This window comes from Varanus komodoensis, unplaced genomic scaffold, assembly GCF_004798865.1.
Source record: "Varanus komodoensis strain SLA01 unplaced genomic scaffold, ASM479886v1 scaffold6_2, whole genome shotgun sequence".
Classification (NCBI taxonomy): Eukaryota; Metazoa; Chordata; class Lepidosauria; order Squamata; family Varanidae; genus Varanus; species Varanus komodoensis.
The window spans coordinates 17,683,984-17,694,431 of record NW_025336346.1 but is presented as its reverse complement, the minus strand read 5'-3'; the positions used below and the strand labels follow the sequence as shown (position 1 = coordinate 17,694,431).

The 10,448-nt window shown below is 42.6% G+C and overlaps 1 protein-coding gene across 1 annotated transcript in view; it reads right to left on the bottom strand.

Annotated features, from left to right (window-relative positions):
- Nucleotides 1-8,792: 8,792 nt before the first annotated feature.
- Nucleotides 8,793-10,448, bottom strand: part of CELSR3 (cadherin EGF LAG seven-pass G-type receptor 3) — a 145,156-nt gene continuing 143,500 nt past the window's right edge. Inside the window, exons 52-53 of the mRNA XM_044451518.1 lie at nt 9,919-10,055; nt 8,793-8,816 (exon numbers count right to left, since the gene is read on the bottom strand). Coding sequence (XP_044307453.1) covers nt 8,793-8,816; nt 9,919-10,055 — 161 coding nt within the window. The remainder of the gene's footprint in view (nt 8,817-9,918; nt 10,056-10,448) is intronic.

Below are 10,448 nucleotides of genomic sequence, written 5' to 3'. Positions count from 1 at the left end.
ACCGGAGAAAGTGGCTTATTCTGTGCTCTGGGAGGGAGATTTCCCATAGAGATAGGAATGTTAAGTTATGCACAATCTATAATTAAGAGAAAGTATTGAAATCACTGCCATGATTTCTGTAAGGACGTTGCTGCCTGCTTTGTCCTTTCTCTCTATGGGAGAAGGATATACCTTGTAATCCGAGGAGAAATCCCATTCAATCTTAGATCGGATGAGTCCGTACAGTAATCTCAAACGTCTCTTGTTTTATCTCTACAGGACAAAACCCTCTGCCGCGGAAGGCAGAACTTGGGGACAGCGTCGCCCCGCAATTTGAATCCTGTTTATATTAATTTTATTAGCATTTATTCTGTAGATGTAAAACCTGAGAGAGAGAAAGGCATAGAGAATTCTCGGTTTCACGTTAAAACCTATTTTTTAAAAAATCGACTTAAGTGTCGTAGAAATAATGGAGACATGCAGGACTATTCCAAAGTCGTGACTGGGGGTCCGTTTCTGCTTCCAAACAAAAGTAGCAGCGAAAACAGGAGATTTTTTCTTTCTGTAACTCAGCTCTCATTAGGTACAGTGAATGTGTGCGTGTTTAAACAGTGAAAAAATACTCGGGCTTCGATGCAAATTCCAATGCAAATACAATCGATTAGCCACAGATTGCAGCCTGGGGGCGGGGCTGTAGCTGAGAAAGAATAGTGTACTTAGCTCTGCAATTTAGTCCACTATTAATATTAAAAATTAGAAATGGACCCCAAATTAGTTTTAATTTCCAGCCCAAGAACTTCACCAAAAACAGTAATCAGGTCATGGCAAAGGTCAGTCAAGTTGCCTTCTCAGATGGCTTCGAAGCTCATACCCAGTGATCAGTTGCATACAGAAGCCTTGTGCTACATCAGCTTGTTTGCAAATACATCACACACCCAACGTTTACAAAGGAAATTATATTTTTCATACAAAGTAAGACCCAAGTGTGGGGCAGGGGTATGTAATCTTTCGGGGCTGTGAGCCCATCTGACAATTTGAGAACCTGCCCTGGGTACCACCACAACTGGCTAGCATGGGAGAGGCATGGAGATTGTTAAGTACAGTTTGCTGCTGCTTTTGAGATGGTGATGAGGGAATGATGAAGAACTACTGTGCTGTCGAGTTACAGTCATGATACATTCTCGATCAGCCACTTCTCCTCCAGGGGAGGTTAAAAAAGAATAAATCTACAGAAGTGAAAAAATCTGTGTGTCTACCTGTGAAGTCTATGTTTACAGGACTGTGTTTGAGGGGTTTGCCTCCCCAAGCTTTTCCCTAAACATTATTTTTATCCTAGTTTTTGTATTTTTGAAAGTGTTCGATAACCCCCAAGTCTGTTGATACCTCTTTTGCAGCGGCTCTATTTTGTCTACCAGCCTATAAGGAATCACTGGCTAAGTCTGCTGTTAGAAGGAATGCTGATTTCTTTTTCTCTCCAACTTAGGGTACAATTCTATGCATGTTTAGAAAGAAAAATGTCCTATAACTGCCAGCATTCTTTAGCCAGCCATGCTGTCTAAATATCCCCTGGATAGCATCCTTCGCATCTTTATTATTCTCTCCATCCCCATATGTTTGGTACCCACGTCACAAGTGTCAGGAAATCTCAGAATAGCAGGGCCAGGGGAATGTATGTTCAGATTCACACGGAAGACATTGCACTCAGTCTCAGCAGTTTATTGGCAGGACACCCAGGTACCCCCTCTGACAGAGAAAAAACAACAGCACTGTAGGGTAGCCAGTATACCAAACTGAGCTTTCCAGAGCATATAGAGAGTTTTTATAAGTTGTGGGTCATGTACACAATTTCAGGGCAGTGATGAGATTCTGAATGGGTGAGATGGAGAGGACAATGGAGAAGTGCAAAAACATAATATGGAAACATTGAGAAATCATTACAGACATCAGGAAAAATATCATGACACATTGAAGGCTTGAGTAACAAATAAAACAATCAGGTGTTACAGACTTCTAACAGGTTTTGATGTTTGGGTTTTACAATCAGAGATTCAAAGTTCCTTAAGCCAAAGCATGAGCTGGCTAGGTATTTTTAACACTGTAAAGGAAGTGCAGTGCCCTCATGCTTGCAACATTGGGGCTGTTTTATTTTTTCCTGGAGAAGGAAAAACCCTGCAGATGTACAGGGTTGGGGGGGGGGGGTGGAGGGACAGGTGAGGCTCTCCACATTTTAATATATGAAACTTATAACTTTTATTAGGGCAACTCCAAGACAAATCATTTTCTTATGTGATTTCACTTATCTGGGAAATTTTGGAAGTGCCTATTTGAAATAGTCCATAATGCATGCCCTAGTTTCCTTTCACCACCGGCTTGTGCCTGCCTTATAATATCAAGATGTGTTGCAGATATTCTATAATAAGCACAGTATGATTAAAGATGTTTGAGCCTGAAAAGAAGGCAACTGTTATGGTTTTCCCATTGCTTCAGAAGCCAGGATGAGTAATTTCTGAAAAACTGAAACATCAGGCAGAAAAGAGCTTTCACCAAAGTGAAAGGCAGTGACCCTGAGCTTGAGAACAGGCATCTAACACACATGCAGAGGCTATGTTAGAAGCTGTGCCTTTTTAAAGAATGAGGGTCAGAAATGGAAGCTAACTTTCAACCAGAATCAAATGAAAACTCTGGAAAACATCAAGGAACATAAATCTAGTATTAGAGGACAAAATACTTCAGATATAGACCTTCTCCAAATTTCTGCCTCAGTTCTGTTGTATGCTGGCAAACATAATCTGGGAACAGATGTAATCGGAGTTGGACCAGAAGGTAGAAAAAACACAGAGGCCTGAAAAGGAGGGTGCACTTCACTCCCCTTGAAAAGGGCATAATGTATCCCACTGCTCCAGTAATTCCAGGATCCTTCAGGAGAGGGGAGAGGCTCTGCCATTGTATATGTTATCCTGACAGCATGTCGGCCTCTGCGCTTTGTGTTCCAAGGTGCCACTTAACCAAAATCAGCTAAGTGGGAAGAGCACGGAGGTGCACTCCGTCTCCACAATCCTCCTGCTGCACATAGGATGCCATAATTATCCCAGTCTTCTGCAATCAGTGCATTGCATCCTATGAGCGATGCAATGGTTTAGAGTGCTGCAGTAGGACTCAGGAGATCTGAATTCTAGTTCCAACTCAGCCATGAAGCTCACTGGGTGACTTTGAGCCAGTCACAGACTCTCAGCCCAACCTACCTCACAGGGTTGTTGTGGGCATAAGACTGAGAGGAGGAGAATTATGTAGGCCTCTTTGAGTTTCTTGAGAGGTAGAATATAAATATAATAAATAAAACAACACAGTATTGTCCCTACTGAAGCCACAGGAAACAGAGGGGAGTCTCTTGAAATTCTGTTCCTCAGTTTTGCACTGAAATATGTCTCTAACATTCCTTTGTTCAAGAAGAGACACCTTAACATCAGTGGCAGAATGTCCAGGGACATCAAAGTGTTTCCCACTGATTTTTAAATATTGACAATTAGAAGTACCCATCATTCCCCTAAAGAGCTCTTTGCATTATTTTATGAATTTAACCCATTATGGGAAATTAGTTTTGTTTTATGTGTCATGGCAGGATGAAGAAGCAGCACAATCAGGATGCTGGACACGAACTTCACTGCCAGTTTTAAAAAGGAACAGACAAGGAAGCATTCATTTCCACCTAGATACAAGTAAGTCCAGTCTTACTTAGTGACCAAATTGTAGAAATTGTAGAATGAAGCTATCCATGGTATTTTGCAGCATGCATGATGTTGAGAAAGCTGGAACTTTCTCATGAATTCGTCTTGAGGGACTGCTATGTATTGGTTGGGTCTCTTCCATGCCTTTGTCTCATCAATCAAATGCTGTTTTATATTTGGTTCTCCGGGCTTTGTTATAATCCTCTGAGTCAGAAAATTGGGGCCTTGAAAGAGGGAAAGCTCTAAAAACAACACATCAGTCTTCCAAATTAAAACCAAACATGGCTTATTTAACAAAAGCAGGGAGGGGAAGCCACTACAAAGTGGTCAATACTGAATGAAAGTCAGGATTAAATTAAACTGCTATTTACTGGATATTATAGAATAAGTAAGAATAATTTATCATCCTTAACCTCTAGCATTTAACTGAAAAGAAGTTACCTTCTGGCAACTCTCATCCTGAAATCAAAAGGTTGATGGCCAGGATGTGTGCAGATTGTATTTCTTCTCTATTAACATCTCAGCAAACAGTACAACTTTAAATACAGTTATAACTGCATGTGTACAGCCTAGGCTTCAATACTAAACCCATTTACCTGGGAGTAAATCCACTGAACTAAAGAAGAGTTACTTCTGAGTAGACAAGTACTGTGCAGCATTGCACTGAAAATGGCTTTCACAGCCTTTTTTGAGAAGATTAACCTGAAGTATTTACCCAAAGAGTGCCTTATATAAGGAGCCACTAGGCTGCTCAGGTTCCCCTTCCATGGATTTGATGTAGCCATAATGGGGGCATCTGTGCAGGCCAGACATTGAACTGGCAACCCATTTGGAATTTGGAGGGAATTTTAAGAGAGTCGAAAGCAGTAGAAGGGATGCTTCGTATTTCCATTGTTTTGGTCCCACTCTCACCTCTGGTGAATACAGATTTCTTAGGCAGGCATTTGATAAACAAGAATTGCTCCTTTTTGTATACTTTCCAAAGTGAAAGTGGGATGAATAAATATAGTACAAGCAGAGATCCTCTTTTCAATCTGCTCTCCGCTCTTTGAGGCAGGAGGGAGAGTTCTATCTCTGCCTGAAGCTGCCCTTTTAATATTGCACACATGAAAATGAGCAAACGTGCACGCTTGCATTCATCTACTTTCCGATTAAGTGCCATGGCTTGAGCTACCACCACTTCAACCATTACTGAAGGCTCTTCTGCACCTACGTTGCATGGCATTCATTTACATCCAAATACATTAACAGGGTGGAGGGTTGAGTGTGGGTTATCACTGTGTTTAAACACAACAGCTCTAGCAAGACATGGTATGTTGAGAGAGCGAGAGCACATGCCCCCATGGTGCCAATGGCATTTCTTCTTCTTTTGGTCCTCCTGATGGTGGTGGTGGTGATGAATTTTGGGGGGAAAGTGGACAGGTGAAACTTGGCCTACCTATGTGATCTGTATCAGTCCCGCATAGACTTGCATGCTACACATTTACCATGGCACATACTTTAGCCCTTAGCCGAGAGACCATACGTGTTGTTGCTTCAAAAATGTTTAATGTTCACCATAAGTACCTTTAGCTTTCAATTCAATCTAAGAATAGCTTTCTGTAAAACAAAAAACAAGTATTTTTTAAAAATGCAACAACAACAAAGGAATTGGTAGTTTCTGAACTTGTCTAAGCCCTGTCATTGTGTATAAGGCTTGCTATAATGGATGGAACGCTAATGAAAAAGTTGATGCAGACTAATTGGAGGCCAGAAGCAGAAGAATGTCACTTATTGAAATGCAAGAATATACAACCTGATGTTGACAGCCTGCACATCAACTTAGTGCAATTTTCTCCCTGGTGCACTAATTTTCTACAAGCAGGGTGGTTTTACATGGGGAACATTAAACATTCTGACCCCACCGCAGATATAGTTTGATGTGATAGATATACCCTCACATTTTATTACATTGTTTAATGGCTAGACCTCTAATATAATGTGTAGATTGGCTCCAAGTCAAAGACAGTCATGTTTCTCCTATTTGTACTTCTCACCATGGAAACTGATGTGTAAAATCGGGCTGTTATTGTGATCTGCAACTGTGTAATGATAAATTAATTGCATTCTTTGTGTGTGAAATGTTCAGTCTGCGTTCTAAAAATAATGGTATGAGTACCTTTCTATTCTGCCTTAACCATTTGATCAGTTTATTCTTCTGGAAAAAAAGGTTAATGGAGAGCAGATAAAGTGGGTGTTAGGCAGGTGACACAATAAAGAGTTTCGCTTGTGCAGAATTAGAACTTCTAGAAAGTCTGTCTGACTGAAAAATAAATTGGCAATAAATAGTAAAATTGTCAATATATAACATGATAGCTGATTTAAGAGGCTTTTGACTAAATAAAATCTATGTACAGCTTTCTTGACCTTGGAATCACATTTATGCATTCATTGATCACAGTGGATGGAATTTGGCAGCACTTTAGAAATGCAGAATTGTGCTCTGATCAAACAATTGCATGTCTGAAATAGTTCGTAATTATACACGTTGTTATAGTCAAGGACTGCTAAATTTATACCACATGCAGAATGAGCAAAGATGTCTGCCCTGACATTCCCCCACCTAAACCTATTCACAAGCATATGCCATTCTTTCAAATGAAATACTTGGCCAGAAAACCCTTTTTAGATCAGACTTCTATATGTTTGTTGTGTCAATACCTATAGAATTGTACAGAAATAACAATGTACCTCTTTTACAGTATCTCAATGGCAGCCCCATGTTTTGCTTCCAGGGCAGTGTCTCAATAAGCTTTAGCTAGGTCTGCTGAAATTGGACAAGTGTAATGGAAACAAGCATACGAAACTGCCCAGCAGAAGAGGGATAGAATTGGGCTGGACTGGCCCACAGGCCTAGTTGCTGTACTGCTCTGTCCCCACAGCGGCCAAACCACAAGCCTGCCGCGAACGCAGAGGCACTCTCCTTCTCGGGTCCTTCGGCAACTGGCATGCCAAGGCAACTGGTCCTAACGCTGGAGTGCTGCATAGCCATCGTTACTAGTAGCAACTGATCCTGCAACTTCACATGCCGTGAATTTGCTTAGTCCACTTTTGCAACTGTTCAAGTGAGCGTGTTGCATTTGTGACCATCCTAGTTTAATCCATGCACCATGTGAAACAGAATTCCTTTTCCCTTTCCCGAATCTCTTGCCATTGAACTTTGCTGGATGACCTCAGGTCTCCCCTCCACCCACAACATTATACGACTCTATCATGCCCCTACTCTGCCTGCCTTTCTCTGAGCTAAAAGCCCCGACTGTTGTAGCCTGTCCTCACTGGGGAGCTGCTTCAGTGCTCTTGATCATTGGGTTGTCCTTTTCTGCACCTTTTCCAGCTCTACAATAGCTATGTAACCAGATGTGGTAACCAGACTGTACACTGAATTCCAGGTTTGGGTGCACCAGAGGTTTGTATAAAAATTGCATGATATTGGCAGTATTATTTTCCTTTCCTTATTATGCCTAACACAGAGCTTGCCCTTTTCACAGCAGCTGCCTGCTGGGTCAACGTTTTCACTGGGCTTTCCACCAGAACTTCAAGATCTCCAGTTTGGTTAATAATCACCAGCTCTGACCTCAACAGCATATTGGGATTTTTGCCCCGACATACATCACTTTACCTTTGCTTACACTGACTTGCATTTGCCATTTTCATGCCCAGTCTCTCACTCTGGAGAGATCTTTTAGGAGCTCTTTGCGGTTTCTTTTTGTTTTAACCACCTGAAATAATTTGATATTTCCAGCAAGCTTTACCATGTCACTGCTCACCCTGAGCTCCAGATCACTTATGAACAAGCTTAAAAGCACTGATCCTTGTGGGAACCCACTGCTTACATTCCTCTGTCTTGAGAACTGACCTTTTATTCCTAGTCTCTGCTTTCCATTCTTTAACCAGAGTCAGATTATTGGTTTGTCTATTTTAGGGCTATTGATGGTTTTCCAGTGGCCCAAGCACAGATCTTAACCTTTCTCATCACCTTATCCTGATCCTTTCAACTTGGAGTACCTGGGATTGAAACTACCGAAGGCAAAGCATGTAGTCTCCTGTTGGGACACAACCTCTTCCTCGCGATGCAGGTATATATGGGGTTTCCCTATATATAACCCAATATTTTACTTAGGCTTCTTCTGCCATTTCCTTTGGCTGGTGTCCTTCACATTAGGGGTGTGTGTGATTGGTTTTCAGGTGGTTTTCCTCTCAGCTTTTCTATATGTTCCTGTGCATTCTGTTACATAACACAAGGTGGCGCTGTGATACAGAGCAGACTGCAAAAATACTCTCGGCTTCTAGAATAGCAAATGACATTGCCATCAAGGAAAATACCAGACTATCCTCACTGAAGAGGAGGAGGGAGCAAAACTGGTTGGAGAACTTGGGAGAGGCCCCGGAGGATGACAATTTTGTGAAGAGGCCTTCTGGGACCACAAGCACACAACAAATGCCTTGTGCAGAGAAAGCTATGGAGACATTCAACATATGCGCAGCTTTCTTTCTAAGACCTGGCTTTAAAATCCCAGTCCGAGAAGAAAGGACCAGATAGGCTCTAGATGTTCCCATAAGAAAATGCTTATGGTCTGCTGTCTTAAATCAACTGGGCCTTCCAGAGAGTCAGAGGATGCTGTAGACCATGATATGCTTTTCCTAATCAAGCTGTGGGGTTTCATGGACACTCCTTCTCCCAAGAGATGCCAAAGCAATGAATGAGGCACTTCCAGTGCCCGAAAGGAATTCTTGTAGGAGCTCTGGTGCCTTGAAAGTTGTTCACAGGAGGACCAGAAGACACTTTGTCCTCAGACAAGTAGAGTAACAGGTCCTTGAAGATGGCAACATCTTAGTTTCTAAAGAACACTGTCGAGGAAAAGCTATGGCAGCCCCTCAGCTTCTCAAACACTTGGAGTGAGAGTCATTTTCTTCTGTAAAGTCACAATGGTGGAACATCCCAGATCTTTCACTTTTACTATCACCACCAACAAAAGGCAATTCCATCAATCAGTTGAAAAAGGGTGGTTTTTGCTACTCTTTAAGAAATGGAGCAGATAAATCCACTAGTTACAGTTCAATGCTGGACTCAACCTATAAAGGAGGAGGACAAAATATATTGGCATTAATTTCTCCTGAAAGTGCCTCCAATTAATCCTACCTATCTCTTTGGTTTCCCGCTCACCACCCATGGTGTTCATGTCTGTGAGAAGGCTGGGCATTGATTCATCTGAAATCTGTTCACAAATAGCTTTCTGTAACTGAGAGAAAATTCCAGGAATATCAGCCAGGATAGAACTCTGGTACAAATTGGATGGAAATAGGTCTCCTCCTTCACCATATCCTCTTTATATGGATCTCATGCCCAAGTATTTGCTTTAATGCTGGCAGTTTGCTAAAGCATTAATATAGCACTCCTTCTAAGAATGTGATTATCATTTGCTCCACATTATAGATTGTGGAGGCTGGGGTTCAGGTTCAGAAGTAATGGCTTCTCTATTTATTTTTACGGCTTTTATATCCAATTCATTAGCATGGAGCTCCTAAATAATGGAGCGTGCAATAATGGTTAGCTTCCTGCTAACTCTGCCCACCCTGCATCCCCCCAATGGGTGAAGGGCAGTACAGGCAAAGCCGCCCTGTTTGGAGGGGCTCCAGACTGCCAGGTGCCCAGAGAATAAACACTGTTGCCCCAGTCATGGGATGTGGCTATGCCCCTGATGTCCTCTGGAGGGCTGAGTGGGGCCACCTCTGACCCCAACACAAACCTGTTCCTCACCACTGGTCAACTCAGTAAGGGCGCCACCAAACAGCAACTGGACTGGGGACTTCTGGTCTGCACAAACAATATATCAGGCCTATTTTGGTGCAATGGCCTGTGCAAAAGTGCATTTGATCAGGAGGGCAAACCATGTGTTGTCATGGCAGGAGTGAGTCTCCTGAGCACGCAAGATATGGTGCACCCATTACAGGTGAGGAGACTGCACTGCCTCTGAAGGGTGTGGAAGGCCAAATAACATCCAGTGCAGAGAAATCCAGGTGGGATGGAGACACGTTGAGTCCATCCAGGAAGACCAACGGTGGCCCTCAGATCCTGTGGTCTGAAGGAGCATGCCTGGTTCTGAAGCACCAAGGTGCCGGCTCATATACTGTGCATGTGCTTCCAGTCAGTTAAGCAAAAGTGCTGACTTCTTACTGTGTCGGTTTGTAGCAAGCTCTCTCTCCGGCTCTTGGTGACATGGCTAACGGCATCATGCACTGATGCAAAAAGCTGGTGCTTAGTGATGGTTTGGCTGAAGAAGTTGCCTCTTTCCAACTGGGAAATGACTGAAGCTGAAGGCAGAAAAAGGACAAACAGGTACCCAAGGGTGCAGTTTTAAAGATCTGGCCTGCCATGACCATTCTGAATCATCTCCACTATGTCCCACTAGCATCAGTCATGATGGATGCCCAATTCCAGCAATTGTCTGCATTTTCTCTGAACCAAGAAGAAAGGAATTTCCCCTGTTGGATCAGTTTGTCTCCAACAGTGGCCATACTGGTAGCATGATTCAAGCAAGGCATGTTGTAATAGCAAAGGCACAGAAGAGATCCTCTACTACGTTATTTACGGCCAGGCTAGACAGGTTGTAGGAGAGCTGTGATTAAGATCTCCCCAGTGTGTGCATGTCTGCATATTTTTAATTAGCAGCCTCATGTACCTGCTTTGAAGATCAGAAACTGGTG